Here is a 16,652-nt window from a genome sequence, read left to right as displayed (position 1 = left end):
ATCTTCTCTCCAAGCATCTTGGGTGAAGGCTCGAGATCAATTGGTAATGACTCCAAAATGTATGGTGTAAAATCTTTCATAACTTGATGTTGTTGATCTTCTTCATCATTAGCCAAGGTCTCTTCCATTGCAATGGTAAATCCTCTAAAAACATGTAGGATCTTAGCCATATCATCATTTAAACCTATTAAATCAACCAACCTTTCCTTAAGCATATTGGGTTCTAAAGAAGTGCACTTATAATTAATTTCATACAAAAAATGCATCATCCATTATTTCATTAGTAAATGAGTGCTACTCCTTTCAAACACAAATAAATCAGTTTCTAAACAAATAGGGCATAAGGAGTCATTTGAAAAACCACACGTGAATAAATAATTAGAATAAGTACTATAAAATAAAGCCAACTCATTATCAAAATTATCAAGCATAAAATCAATATCATTCACATTACCATTTGGCTTTATAAAATCAATTCCTTGAATTCTAACCTCCTTGTCATCTTGAGTTATCTTCATGTCTTTTTTTAAATCCTCACTTGGAGCCACGGCCTCTTCAAGCATTTTAATGGGGTACTCGGCCAAGGGTATCACAAGCGCAGAATTTTCCCCCAATAGCTCGAAAACCTCTTGGATATCAAGCTCGAGTGGAGGAAATTCCTCAACATTGACTCCTTTGATGCTTTCACCAATAGGATTTTCAAGAGCATTTGCTTTGACTTTAATTTTGTCTCATGCTTTAAATCCTCCAAATTCTCCCCTTCTTGTGACTTGTCCTCAATTTCTTATAAGCCTTGTACATTAGCCTCTTCAAGTTGGGTAAGTTCCTCCTTAAAATTAGGAGATGGTTTTGCCACACTGCCTTGTTCACCTAAAAAAAGGTAAACAACCTTTCTCAAGCACATCATGGTTATAAGAAACAAGTATATGTGCACTATCAACAATATCACAACAAGAAATTGGAATTTCAAGCTCACAAGATGCATCACCACCACCATTGACATCCATTTCATTTTCTTTATTCAAGCTAAGTGAAGAGTTAACACTTTCAATCGTATTTGAATTTAAATCAAGACAATTATCATGTGAATTTAAAGTGTTTTTCTCCTAAGGATATACTTTTTCACAATATGGTTTATGCTCAAACATGCAAGGTGATTCAACTATAATTGCTTCATCTATGTCATCATCATTCAAATCATTATGCTCATCATTACATAAAGTCAAATATGAAGAAGTATCAACCTCAATAGGAGTAGGAGAATTGTTATCTAAACAAGATGACTCATGAATCTATGAAGCTTGAAATGAATTGTTAATTTGAGTAAGTCTCTCTATTATATCATATAAGGCTTTTCAAAGGGTCTCGAGATTTTACCATTTCTTGAAACATTTGATCTTTTCTTTGGAAGTAATCCATGGATTGCTTCATGGATTCAAAATCATCTTGAAGTTTTCTAATCAATCCTTAGGTCATTGGATCTTTATCTTGAATTAAATTCTCTTGATAGAATAAAGTTCCTTGTGGTTCTTGCATAGGACACATGTAATTGTCTTGAAAATCATATGGACTTCTTTCACTTTGGTCTTGAGCAAATGTAAGTTCTCCAATTTTTTATTAGTGATTTCCTACTTGGTATTCATGATGTGGTGATGAATATCCTATAAGGAAAGGAACTCATAATAAAAATGGAAAAGAAACTCATAATGCATGCAATATTTATTTATTTGTTGGTGAGGTAGGTTAAAATTGTATTGTGCTTGAAATTGGTCATGATATGGAGGTGTACAATTATAGTTATGAGGAAACATGATTAATCAAGGTACACAAGCAAACTCAAGAATGCAAAAACAGATGATGTTTTTTTCTTTTCTAAAAAAAACTCAACAAAAAATCAAATGATCAAACACAAATAAACACAACACCAAATAAGTAGAAAGAGAGTTAGAAATGCTCAATCAAGAAGCTTTGATAATTCTGGAATTCGTGCAACGGGCCCTCAGGAGACAGTAAATTTTTGGATTTTGTAGCAGCTAATCCACAAGCGTAATTCCCCAGAAACTTTTATGAGAGGCATAAGAGATATACAGAAAAAAGTATATAAAAATTTTAGATTAAAATTCTTTCCCAATCATTCCCAAAAATTTTTACAAGTTGGCCTCTAGTTTTAGAGAAATAGGGTTTTGTCCATAAGACCTTATGAGCTTCTAATAAACTTTCCAACAAGATAAAGGCAACATGAAAGTATTAAACACAAGAAAAAAAAGACAAGACAATAAGGAGAAATTGAAGAGTGGAACCAATCAATTTAGACATACAAAGTGAGGAATATGCTAACCCTAAGTTGCCATAGGGTTTCAGGAATCCTCTATAAAGGCTCCCTGAACCTTCCTATCCTATAAAAATTGCAAAAATATAGTCTCATGTCTAAAATTCACCAAACCACTTTCAAATTGAAGCGAAGATATAGCTTTCAAAATAAATAAATTTCAGGTCAAAATTCCCCCAGAATCATTCCCAATTAATTTTTTAATTTTAGAAAGACACTAGAAACAAAGTAGTGTCAGCTCAATACTAAACTAATGAAAATTTCACTAAATTTTTTCCTCTTTTTAAAACAGAATACAAAACACAGAAAACACACAACAAAATAAGAAAATCATAAAGCAAAAATTTTATAATTTTTTTAAAATATTTTCAGAAATAGAAAATAAACAAATTAAGTACTAAACAACTTTAAAATTAAACCTAAACACATTCTCTAGCAACGGAGCCAAAATTTTGATGGAAATTAGTTGCTTTACCCTCAAAATTAAAACTAAATCAACCCTAATGCAATATAAGGCCAACCTAGGTTATCTCCTAAGATATGATTTTAGCTTAATCAAAGGTTACCTAACGCAATAGGTCACCTAAAGTTGTGGAAATTTAATTAACTAATTACTAACCTAGTTACCTAATCGACAATAAATTAAAATGCTAGCTAAGTGAATGAATTAGATTTTCCTTTTAAAATAGGAACCCTAAGGCATTGCTAATGGAAGAATTTTAGTCTCTAGTTAATTATGGCAGCTCATTCAACTTTTCTTCCTTGGCTAAAAAAATGTTTACTCAAGACAACTATCTCAAGCAACCTAACTTCACTAATTTAATTCTCTAAGTGATAATTACAAGCCCCTCAGTAACCTCACTAGCTTAGCTCAAGAATTAACTAAGTGTTTAGTCAAAATCCACTCTCTAATGCCACAACCTAAGGGATCACTCAAGCCTAAGACTATGAAACTCAAGCAATTCATCAAGCATTCATCAAACAATTACATGCTAGGTCAATACAAGACATTCATCATTTGAAATCACATATGACAATACAAATTCATCAAGTGGCCAAAATTTCCAAAAAAAGGAAGTGAAATTCAAGTCAACAATCTTGATTCAACACTAACAATTACAACCAACCATAAAACTAAAGTCAAATTGAACTACAATCAACCGTTTTCATAGTATTCTAGTGAAGTTGAAACAAAATGAAGAATAACTTGAGCTTAGCCAAATGAAGATTTCAATACTCCTCTTCCATCAACTCCTCCTTAGGATTTCATGGAGAATTTAACTAGAAAATAACAAAGCCATCTTACTCCTCCAACAACTAGACATAGCCAAGTAGAGCTCCATGGAAATTGTGGAATCAAGGTTCAAATCTCCTTGCAAGTAGTAGGGATAGGTCCATCCAAGTGAGGGGAATGGAATGTTCATGTTTTTGTAGAGGTTTGATGGCTGAATGTGGAGTTATGGGTTATGGAAAAATGAAGAAAATAGAGAGAATGTGGAGAAAATGAAGACCAAAATGAACTAGAGACAGAGAATGGAAAAGATGATGATATGCATGTTGTGAATCTGAAATTGAGGAGTGTGGGACGTGCTTAATGAGTTTGGCATCATTTAAACACAATTAAAATAAAATAAAAAGAAATTTTGGGGCCTTGTCATACTTGTAAGGTGGCACCCTCCTATTGGCTTATAGATGATTCTAATGTGTGTCAAATTAATCCCATGTATCATCTACATTTTAAGCTAATCTAGACCACCAAATTAAGAGCAAAAACATCCAAATGCTTCAGCTTTGACCCCATGGACTTTTGACTTTATTTGTCCAATTGTTGCACCCGTCACATGTCACCTATGTAACAAAAATCACATAATTCAACTAAATAACATGTGACATTATAAAATCTAATTTAAGTACAGAATTAAATTTATATTTAGAAGGTAGAATTTATTAAAATAACTAAGTTCTTGGGTGCATAAAATCATATAAAATTTCCACACAAATGCAAGCCGAATACTATGTCAAACGAGGACCCTTAAAAAAGTATTGACTTTTTATTTAACTACTCCCAAACTAAAATGAATTTCAAAAATCTAATATGATCACTCTTCTTCTGGACTTAAAATAAATTTTATCAATTTTTTCTTGTACATTTTCTCCAAAGTTTATTTTTGGACCAAAATACTCCTAATGCACAAAACCTAAACATTTAGACAAATTTCCAATTCTAATGCAATGTATTTAGTTTGAGATGATAAAAAAATAATAAAATGGTCCTAATTGACAAATAATAATGTGTTATAAATGTGTTCTATCACATATTAGGAGATATTTATTTTGGCCGTAGCATTATTTTAATGCTAAACCTAGTCTCTCACATGCATTCCTTAGTCATCCTTCATAAGCCACATTACAACCTAATAAAGTTCACTTGATTCTTGATTGTAAGTGCTATTTTAGTGGCAAAGCACTTGGCCTAGTAAGGCTTACTCTTTGAAATTGATTCTTAGTAAGGGTTTATTTTTGAAATGCATAATTTTTTCCTAATTGTTGCCACATAGATTGAGAATTTGTAGAAGTTCATGAGCTAGTAATTTGGTAACTTCAATCATTGTTTTCCTTTGTTTTGGTTCGATTTTCATGGAAAAAGAGCTTCTTTTATCTATATCTTGTCAGGAGTGCAAAAGATAAGTGTAGGGGAGTTAATAAGATACATTATTTACACTCATTATCAATATTTAGGAACTTTTCTTTCAATGTTTTATTCCCTATTTGGTGCATTCATAGTCTTAATTGTAGAAAAAAAATATAAGGGTAAATTTTATGCACTAGGGACATTTTGATCTAAAAATGTCATGTCTATAAAACTTTGGGTTAATGATGGATTTAATGTGTTTTATGCCTAGGAGAATAAGCGTGAAATTAGATTTTGAAAATTCAATTTTTTTTTGTGGATATTAATTAAAAATCATAATTTAGGGTTGTTAACTTTGTTGATTTAATTAGAGTTTTAGTACATGCATGTGTGCATGGTTGGTCTCACATGGGACAGCCCTAATTTTCACTGTATTAATTTTCTCCCATATAAATGATTAATTTCATGTGCTAAGGTATGAATTATTATGTCACACATATTTATTTGATTAAATTTTGTTCATTATGTGACATAGGTAACTGATGAACCCTTTAGTTGTCTTGAGTTATCAAATTTTACTAGAATGTAAAAGTGAGTATTCTAGGTCATTTTCCTAGAGAGCAAAGCATACAAATCATTGTTCAAATGCAACGAATTAATCTGAATTTTCAAGTGACTAAACTAACTCTATAATGCAACAATAAATGTTTGTAAAATTCTATTTTAGTTGGAATGAAATGAATGATGATTATGGTGAGCCCAAGTCAGATTTCCTAACATTAACCATTGATTTCCAGAATTATAACATCATAAAACTTCTTGATTAATAACCTAAATTGAGATACTTAGAAACCTCTAAGCGTGGTGCACCATTAGACTCAATGGACACGAATGAATCTAGGTCAAGTGAATTTAGAAATTAACATTATATTTTGCCTTGTTCTACACAAGTTTCAGACCAAAACTAGTGGAAGAAAAACACCTTAAGTCAAATTCATATAACTAATATGAATCTAACTCAAGTCTACATAAGAACTTGAATAAGAATCAGTAAGAACTTATGAAATTACCCTAGAACATTAAGGTAAATCATAAATTCTAGAACTGAGAATAGCATGAAATATAAATTCAACATTCATATTCTCATCAAATCTGAATTAGAATCACAAAGTCTTCAACCAAAACAGGTTCAAAATTCAAAATTCTCAATTAATCAAGACAAGAACATGAAATCAAGAAAATGAACAATAATTACAAATCTGGAAATCTCATAATGTCAAGTCATCTTTCTTGGAGCTCTAAATGATCAGCCTCTCATGCTCTTCCTCTTCACTTGAATCAGACCTTGAGAAGCCTCCATGAATGTATGAAGATGAAGATGAAATGTGGAGATAAATGTGCGCCGGACGAAATCTGGAGGAGAAGAAGAAAATGGACGAAAATTTAGAGGAGAATGAAGGCAGCATTCAACCTGAATGAAGGAGAAAGGAGAAGAAATGATCTGGACAGTGAGAGGATGAGAAGATGGTGTGATCTGGACAAGAAGATGAGAGAACTGAATCTGGAAAATTGGAGAGTGAATATGAACGAAAATTGAGAGAGAATATGGCTGAAGTGAGAGAGTGGGATCTGAATTATGAGGCTCCAATCTGAAAATTCAGCTTATGTATGTGTGAATAATGTGAAGGTGATGAAACCAAAGTGAGTGGTGATAAAAACAAGAAAAATCCAGATCTGAAGTTAGTTAATTTCCAGCTGGAAAATGGAATTAATTGGCTGAAATTCTAACTAAATCTGGCACCTCATAACTGAATGAATGAGCATGGAAAATGTGACTTCATGCATGGGCAAAAATGTGACTCTCTCAGCTGGCTCATTTCCATGTGACTTCATTCATGCCTAAATTGCTTCTCCCTTGCATCATGATGATGTCAGCTATTGCTTCCCATGTGATCAGCTTCAATTCACGCCATTATGCACTTCTTTGTTTCCCTTGATGATGTCATCCCATGAATTCCTTAGATCAGATTATATATGTGCCCTTGACTTCTCCAAATTTGTTGACCAAGTCTTTGCTCTTTGATTCCAAGATTGCCCTCACACAAATCTAAAAATAAAGACACAAAACTAAATAAATTCTAAAAAGACAATTAAAAAGGAAGAAAATGAGAATTTAAGCCAAAAGTCCAATCAAGCATCTTAAAGTCTCAAACCATCCGCCAAATAGCATTATTAGGGTCTAAGTAGTCAATGTGTGAAACATAGCTAAAAATCGGGAAACAAACCCTAATATGCACTATTTGGTGCCAAAAACCAAGTGTATAACATGTAAAATATGAAGTAGATCAATTCCCCTACACTTGGATTTTGCTCTCCGTGCAAAACTCTCTCAAAACCTAGACAAATAAACAACACAAAAATACAAGCTCTCAAGAGTAAATCCAATTTTCAAAGTCAATGCACTATCACAAGAACCAAACCAATGTTGCAACCTTTAGAGAAAAACCTTAATACATCACAAGTAAACCATATGCAAAAATGTAATCTCAAAGAGAAACCTCATCGGATTAGTGTTTCACTCAAGCACTCGGTGCATAAGGGTATAAATATCACTCAAGTTCCTTGGCAAGTCATCCTACCATAGGCTTGTAATCCCTCTATCTCACCACTACGAACATGCAAGGGTTCTCAAGAATCATATGGACTTTCAAAGGATGTAATATGCTCAATGAAGGATATACTTAGATTTGCATGTGAAGGAGGTAGGGATTGGCTCAAGAAACTTGTCTTGACCACAATGTAGGTATGTTCAATATGCAAGACTACTCAAAACTAAATCCAATAGATAACATAATAGGGATCATGGATGGAATGAATAATTGGCCAAGAATGAGATGAAATGAGAATCTACAAATAAGAACAAGATCAAATAGCAAACCCATTGAAACTTGCTTATTCAAACTCTTTCTTTTGCTTTTTTTTTTGATCCACTTTGGATCTCTTTTTCTCAAATATATATTTTTTTTCTTTTCTACAATATTTTCCTTCTTTCTTTTGTATCACTTCTTTCTTTCTTTTGTTTTTTTTTCTCTTGCTGTTCTTCTTAATTTCGTTTTTTTATTTCTTTTTTTTTCAAGCATAGCTTCCAATATTTGGGTACAACTCAATAAATGTTCTTTAATCATAAGAATGGAATGGTATGGCCAATGTGAATGAATGAAATAGATCCCAATAGATGTTATCTACTAGTTAAATTAAAAATAGTCAATGCACATTGAAACATACTAAATGAAAATACATGCAATCTATCCAAAATAGGTCAAATGTTTAAAAATGACAAAATAAAAGAAAGGCTCTATTTGGCTAAGTAAGAGATAATCAAGTAATCAAGGGTTAGGTAAAAGGCCTTGGGAACTTTAATGATGGCTATAATCACTTTCCCTACGACCAATGCACAAGTGTAGCCCCAAGTAAGAGAGAAAACAAGTTCTAGAGGATTAACAAAACCAATGAACATAGAACTCTCAATGGTTGAAGGCCCCTTTCATATGGTTTATTCTTAATCAATTACACTCAACCAAATGGTTTATTGCTTCAAAATAGATTTTAACTAAAGAAAACAACATTTCAAGAGTTTAAACTCAAATGCAAAAACTAAGATCATCTTCAAAACTCAAGATTGCTCACAAAACAAAAGTTTTTTTTTTTTCAAAAACACACTTTCCCCCACACTTAAACAATGCATTGTCCCTAATGCATGCAAAACACATAATGGGAAGAATTAAATCAAATTTGTACAGCATGTAAAAGTGTGGAAACATGTCAAATTTTTTTTTTGAAAACATCACTAAACAGCAAGGAAATAAAGAAAAACAAATAAACAACAAAAACTAACATAACTAAGGACAAGGAATTTCGTTTTTCTTTTTTTTTTGTTTTTGTTTTTTTAACCTAATGAATCAGGTTGCATCTCCCCCCACACTTGAACTCAAAATGACATTCACAAACACAAACACAAGCAAAGAATGGTGTACCACATGTGTGCATATGTGACAGCAAGCATATCCCAATTAGTGCTCCACTTGTGTACTTTGTGAATCAATCAAATCAATCAAAAAGAAATAAGAAGGAGAGATACAACCTTTGAAGACTCATGGAGGATCTTTGAATCTCATTTCAGCAAGCAATGTGGAAGATTCACCCTCATGAAACTTTTTGCACAAGTGGCCATTTTCCTTGAATGTTAAGCCACTTTGAGAATCTTTGAGGTTGAGAGTGCCATAGTCAAAAATTTCATCCACAATGTAAGGGCCCTCCCATTTGGATTGAAGTTTGCCACCAATGAGCTTGAGCCTTGTCTTGAACTTTAGCACTTTATCTCCCACTTGAAAATGCTTCCTCAAAATACATTTATCATGAATGAATTTTGCTCTTTTCTTGTACAATTTAGAGCTCTCATATGCATCCAATCTCAACTCCTTCAATTCTTGAAGTTGGAGCTTCCTTGAGGCAGCTACACCCTCCTCACCAAATGCACAAGCCTTCACAGCCCAATAGGCTTTATGCTCAATCTCCACTGGGAGATGACATTGCTTACCATAGACCAACCTAAATGGAGACATCCCAATGGGTGTCTTGAATGCAGTCTGCTATGCCCAAAGTGCCTCCTCAAGTCTTGAGCTCTAATCCTTCCCATTCGGTCTTTCAATCTTTTGGAGGATAGACTTGATCTACTTGTTTGAACACTTGGCCAACTCATTTGTTTGAGGATGATATGGGGTTACCACATTGTGTAAAACACCATATTTCTGAAGTAAAGAGGAGATAGTCTTGTTGCAAAAGTGTGTCCCTTGATTTGTGATGATTGCTCTTGGGATGCCAAACCTGTAAAACACATGAGACAAAAGAAAGTTTTGCCATAACTTTGGCATCATTAGTTCTAGTGGGGATAGCCTCAACCCACCTAGAAACAAAATCAACACAAAGCAATATATATTCACAACCATTAGAAGAGGGAAAAGGACCCATGAAATCCATACCCCAAACATCAAAGATCTCACAAAATATAATGGGCACCTGTGGCATTTCATGTCTCTTTCCCAAACTTGTTGACATGCATGACATGCTTTGCAAAATTATTGTGCACCTTGAAAAAGAGATAGCCAATATAAACCACAATCTAAGACCTTCTGCCCGGTCCTCCTAAGCCCAAAATGACCACCACATGCATAAGTATGACACATCCTCAACACATCATCAATCTCAATATTAGTAACACATCTCCTACTGACACCATCACTACACAATTTCCAAAGAGCAGGTGAATCCCAAACATAGTATCTACTTTCCCTAGCAAGCTTCTCCCTAGCATGTCTAGTAATCCCATTTGGAAACACATTATGCACCAACAAATTGACCAATTCAGAATACCAAACAACATCATGGGAAGAAATAGCACATAATGATTCGTCTCTAAACTCATCACAAGGGAAATCAAAAGAGGAATTCACCATAATGGAGTCATAAGGCAATCAACTCAAGTGATCCGCCACATGATTTGTTGCTCCACTCCTATCAATGATCTCCAAATTTAACTCTTGAAGTAGAAGCATCCATCTAAGCAAATGTGGCTTGATGTCCTTCTTCTTTAAAAGGTACTTCAAGACTGCATGATCTGTAAAACAAACAACCTTGGAATGCAACAAGTAAGATCTAAACTTGTCAAGAGCAAACACTAATGCATACATAAGGTAGCTTGTTTTCCCTTTGTCCCAACATAGCCCCAACAGCAAAATTAGAGGCATCACATGAAATCTCAAATGGAATCAACCAATTAGGACTCCTCAAAATAGGAGGGAAAACAAGCTTAGTCTTTAAAGCATCAAATGCATCTCTACAACTTGGAGAGAACTCAAACTTGACATCTTTTTGAAATAATTGAGACAAGGGATGTGCAATCTTTGAAAAATCTTTAATAAATCTTCTATAAAAACTCACATGGCCAAGGAAAGATCTCAAGTCCTTGACATTAGTTGGATAGGGCAGAGATGAAGTCACTTCAATTTTGGCCCTATCCACCTCAATGCCACGGCTTGAAATCAAGTGGCCCAAGACAATCCCTTGCTCAACCATAAAATAGCACTTCTCAAAGTTCAAAACCAAGTTCTTCTCCACACATCTAGCAAGGACTTTATCAAGATTTCTCAAGCAAGAAGAATAAGAATCCCCATGAATTGTGAAATCATCCATGAACACTTCCATGCAATTTTCAATGAAATCACTAAAAATACCAAACATGCATCTTTGAAAGGTCCCTGGAGCATTACACAATCCAAAAGGCATTCTTCTATATGCAAAGGTACCAAATGGGCAAGTGAAAGTGGTTTTATGTTGATCAACCAGATTAATGCAAATCTGAAAATAACCACTATATCCATCAAGAAAGCAATAATGAGATTTCCCCCCTAATCTTTCTAACATTTGATCAATAAATGGGAGAGGGAAATGGTCTTTCTTGGTTGCCTCATTCAACCTCCTATAATCAATGCATACCCTCCAACTATTTTGTACCCTAGTAGGAATCAATTCATCATGTTCATTCTTTACCACAGTAATTCCACTCTTCTTGGGCGCAACTTACACCAGAGACACCCATTCACTATCACTAATAGGATAGATTATACCTGCACTCAAGAGTTTGGTGACCTCCTTCTTTACCACATCAAGTATGAGAGGATTCAACCTCCTTTGTGGTTGCCTTATTGCCTTGACATTTTCCTCCAACATGATCCTATATTCTTCCATAGGGGTTAGTGAAGAAGAAACAATAATAGGAAGTTGATTACCATTTCTTAAGTAAGAATACTTAAGATGTGAAGAAAGTGGCTTCAACTCCAGATTGGGTGGCTAAATGATGCTTGGAGGGATCTTTTGTACTTGAATTTGCCTTGCTAGATCCATGTCTTCCTCTTTAAGTGGCATGCCCAAGCTTCTCACAGCTGCTGTGTGAAAAATTTCGTCCAGATTGACTTGCTTGGTTCCAACTTTGTGCCTCACATCCAGATCTGATTGGCTTGCTCCAGAATTAATTCCAGGTTCGTCCAGATCTGATTCTAGACTTTCAGCACCAATTTGCACGCCCTTAAAATCATTAACAGCCCCAAAATCACTTTGTTCATGCTTTTCAATTGTCCTTAAACCTGAAACATCACAAATAGAACACTCCTCCAACCTTGGAGAATGATTAGGCACAAAAGGATCAAAGCTGTCAAAATTTCCAGAATTAAATTCAGTAGAAGAAATCAAATGATGTGATGAAATATGACATGTGGAAGATGAACTAGGGCCATCATTAGATGCAATTTCACTCTCATTTCTTGATTCTATCACTGAATTAATAGAATTTCCAGAATTGATACTCAAATCATCAAACTCATCTAATGCAAGCAAATCACTCAAGGAAGCATATGTTTGATCATGTGAAGAACTAGATAACACAAGTGCTTCAAATGGAGTGCAAGTAGATGAGTGAGGCATATCAAGTGTGCTGCCATTCAAATGCTCATGCTCAAGTGAATGCAATTCATCTTGATTTTGTCAAATTAGACAAAATTAACACTGTTATTGCAATTCACACAAATAGAGTCATGAGTGCATGAACAAGTGAAACTAGGCAAAGATGCAACATCATTAAGCTAGGAGGCATAGAAACCTTATCAATGATTCCATCAAGTTTATCATCAATGCAATCCACAAAATGAAGGCTATAATCAACATAAGAGTTTTTCAAGCTATCAAATATGTTAAATTCAATCTTGCTGTCCAAAAACTCCATGGTAAGCTATCAAATATAGTACTTGATGTTATCATAAAAGGTCTCCCAAGGATGAGTGTGCCTTGGCCTCCTTCTTGCATATCCAACACATAAAAATCTGCTGGAAAAACCAAGTCCTTGACCTTCACTAAGATGTCTTCCAAGAATCCCTTAGGCTTCCTAGTGCTCCGGTCGGCTAGTTGCAAGATGACACTACAATCTTGAAGACCACCAAGATTAAGGGAAGAATAAATGCGAGTGGGCATCACATTGATGGCTGCCCCTAGGTCAATCAAGGCTTCTTGAACAAACACATTCCTTATTTGACAAGGAATGGTATATGCCCACAGATCTCTACACTTTAGAGGGAGTTGTGGCTTGAAGACAGCACTAATATTAGGACTCATTTAAACTGTAGCCAATGGTTTGAATCCCTTTTTATTAGTGCACAACTCCTTCAAAAACTTTGCACACTTAGGCATGCTTTTTATCATCTCAAGAAGTGGTATGTTCACTTCCACCTTCTTCAATATATCAAACACATCATGCCTATCTTCTTCTTGCCCCTTCTTAGCAAATCTAGTCAAGGCCTTAGGGAATGGCATATCCCTTAGAATAGGGTCCCCAATTTGATATTCTTTTAGAGGCTCTCTTCTTCCCAACACCTCTTTCTCCTTAGCCTTGCTTGAATCATTCTCATTTGCCTTAGAAGATGGATGAACCGTGGCTGTTCCAGTACTGTCTTGGCCTTGATTTGAGCTCAATTTCACCTCTTTTTCTTGAGCATTCAGGGTTGATCTTGCTCCATTTGCATTCTCAACTACAATCTCTTCAATAGAGTCATCCTCATCATCAATCACTTAAGGACTTAGAGAAGTAGGAGGCATGTTCTTGAGGCTATGTGAGGCACTTGGATGCACATTTAGCTTGCTGTCACAGCAAGTAGAATCACGTGAATCAGCAAGAGAAAGTGGTCTTCCTTCACAAATTTGAGAATTTCTCGAAATAACCTCACTAGGCTTGCTGCCACCATGGTTTGAGGCACTTGGAATGGCTTCAAGAACTCTTCCACTCCTCAACTCAATTGCACTAAGGCTCTTTGGATTGATGACAGGTTGAGTTGGAAGCTTTCCACTTCCTTGAGCTTGGCTAATGCTATTTGAATTCCCAAATTGTTGTACCACCAAATCAGTGCTTTGTTGCTTTGATTCAAGATCATCTAGCCTCTTAAGCATCATGTCCATTTTCGATTCTGCCCTAGACAAATGAGAATCAAACTTTTGGCCCATAGAAAACATAGCATCACCCATCCTCTCAAGGTAGGAATACATTTGTTTATCACCTCCACCATCTTGAATAAGGATCACTTGAGTATTCTTGGTTTGCACAACCTCTTGATTACCCTTGTAGCTGAAGTTAGGGTGCTGCCTCCAACTTGGGTTTTATGTGCTCCCATAGTTAGCCTCAAAATTGTTCCTTGCCCCTTGATTATGTTGATAATTGTAGGATCTTTGTTGTTGATACATAGCCCCAACATCTTGAGCATGCATGCAATTAGAGGTGATATGCATTGTGGAATTGCATATACCACAAATAGGAGCCACTAGAACATTAGACATAGAAGCAATCTGAGCTTGTGGAGGATTGGAGATAGGCATCTTGAGAAAATCCAATTGAGAGTAGATATCCTTCAATTGGGAATTAGCAAAAGAAGATTAGCCCACTTGGTGAATACCCCTTGCATCTCTTGAGCTATATTGTTGGTTATTGTTTGTAAGCTTTTTCAACAAGGTCCATGCATCATCCAGTGGAAGATCTAATAGAGAGCCATTTGCAGCAGCATCTATGGTCTCTCTATCATGAATTTGCAACCCCACATGGAAATAATCAATGAGGAACTCCTTGCCCACATTTAGGTATGGGCACTTTGCAAGCAACTCAAGAAACCTCATCCAATACTCAAAAAGAGATTCTTGAGGGTGTTGTTGAATCCCCATGATTTTCTTCCTTAGTTTAGAATACTTGGTTGCCGAAAAATATTTTTCAAGGAAGCAATTTCGCATCTCCACCTAAGAATTGATGGTCCTTGTGGCAAGAGTATTGAACCATGTGATTGCTTTGTCCTCAAGAATAAAATAGAAGACCTTGAGCATCAAATTCTCCAAGTTTGCTGTGGGAGGCTTCATGGTTGAACAAACCCTCTCAAGTATTTGAAGATGCCTATTAAGATCCTCACCTGTAAGGCCATGGAATTTTGGCAAAACATTAATCAATGAAGGTTTGATTTCATACTCATTTTATTCTTGTAAATTTAAAAACAAGCCACTAGGTCTAAATGTGTCAGTGGGTGCTACCATCTCTCTAATACTCCTCCTAGCAAGTATTTCATGTTCATTACCATGCAATCTATCAGCCATACTGTCCAAAATCACAGAATTATCAACTATGGTGTTTGGAAGAGAAGAAGATGCTAAGAACTCTAAGTATTGATCTCTAAATTCAATATAATTTTCACCAAGTTTTTTCCAAGTCCTACAAGACAAATAAAGCTCAGAACACCACAGAAATAGCACTGGACCAAAGAAAAATCAAAAATTTGAAAGTAGGCAAAAATTCTGAAAACTGGCAGAATTGAAATACACTGAGGTAGTATTTTTGTAAAAAATTTTCGAACGTGAAAAAGACAAAATTAGCAAAAATTCAAAACTAAAAATTTAAAGCTAAAACACTGAATTAAATGCAGGAATTTTTATAAACAAAATTTCCAAACATGAAAAGAGATATGCTCATCCAAAATTAGCCCTGTCTACCTAGAGTGTCACTGGGAGTCAGCAGTGGACCCTATGTGCTTGTTTAGTGCACAACTCTCTGATCCCGAATCAAATTGAGCTGAACTTTTTACCTAAAACTTTCAACACACAGAAAGTTATACAATTCAATTTTCAAGAAAAAATTCGGAGTCAATTCTTCCCAGTATTTTTTCAAATTAGGGTCTGCAGCACGGGAATTTCCAGTGAACCCTGTTTCAGTCAAGCAAAATGTCAACCAACTTAATGGCCGAATTAGCAATTATGTTCAACAGAAAAAATGTTTCTAAGATAACCAGGAACACAATGAAATAAGAATCAGCTCAAAACAATATGTCTATCAAAAATTATACCTGTCCAAATTTCATGCAAAATTTCTGGACCGAGCAAATTCTCACAGCTTGCTGGCACTTGAGCTAACCTTGACAGATTTGGCTTCAACGTCTAGAATCAATACTATGGTGACTATATCCAGTAGCAAACAAACCAACAAGTGATCAAATGCTCAAAAAACACAAATCAGCCACCACAACACAAATTCCAAAATTAAGGCAAAATGTAAAACAAATTAAAATAGCAATTGAAATCACAATTTGTATGGCTAGTTGCTCCCCAGCAATGGCGCCAATTGATGAACCCTTTAGTCATCTTGGGTTATCAAATTTTACTAGAATGTAGGTATTTTAGGTCATTTCCCTAGAGAGCAAAGCATACAAATCATTGTTCAACTGCCAGAAATTAATCTGAACTTTCAAGTGACTAAACTAACTCTATAATGCAACAATAAATGTTTGTAAAATTCTGTTTTAGTTGGAATGACATGAATGATGATTATGGTGAGCCCAAGTCAGATTTCTTAACATTAACCATTGATTTCCAGAATTATAACATTATAAACCTTCTTGATTAACCTAAAATGAGATACTTAGAAACCTCTAAGTGTGGTGCACCATTAGACTCAATAAACACGAATGAATCTTGGTCAAGTGAATTTAGAAATTAACACTATATTCAGCCTTGTTCTACACAAGTTTCAGACCAAAACTAGTGGAAGAAAAACACCTTAAGTCA

General features: G+C 34.9%; 1 protein-coding gene across 1 annotated transcript; it reads right to left on the bottom strand.

Moving 5' to 3' along the window:
- Positions 1 to 13,181: 13,181 nt before the first annotated feature.
- Positions 13,182 to 14,771, bottom strand: LOC129322505 (uncharacterized). Its single transcript, XM_054968813.1, has 3 exons — positions 14,510 to 14,771; positions 13,685 to 14,026; positions 13,182 to 13,603 (listed from the first exon to the last, which is right to left on the bottom strand). Exons 1-3 carry the CDS (start codon positions 14,769 to 14,771, stop codon positions 13,182 to 13,184), a joined length of 1,026 nt encoding a protein of 341 aa, XP_054824788.1.
- Between the last annotated feature and the right edge of the window lie 1,881 nt (positions 14,772 to 16,652).

Source organism: Prosopis cineraria, unplaced genomic scaffold, assembly GCF_029017545.1.
Source record: "Prosopis cineraria cultivar Desert tree isolate PC_DT_omini unplaced genomic scaffold, ASM2901754v1 PC10, whole genome shotgun sequence".
Lineage (NCBI taxonomy): Eukaryota > Viridiplantae > Streptophyta > Magnoliopsida > Fabales > Fabaceae > Prosopis > Prosopis cineraria.
Note: the sequence above shows the minus strand (reverse complement) of the source record. Positions and strands in the feature narration are given on the sequence as shown.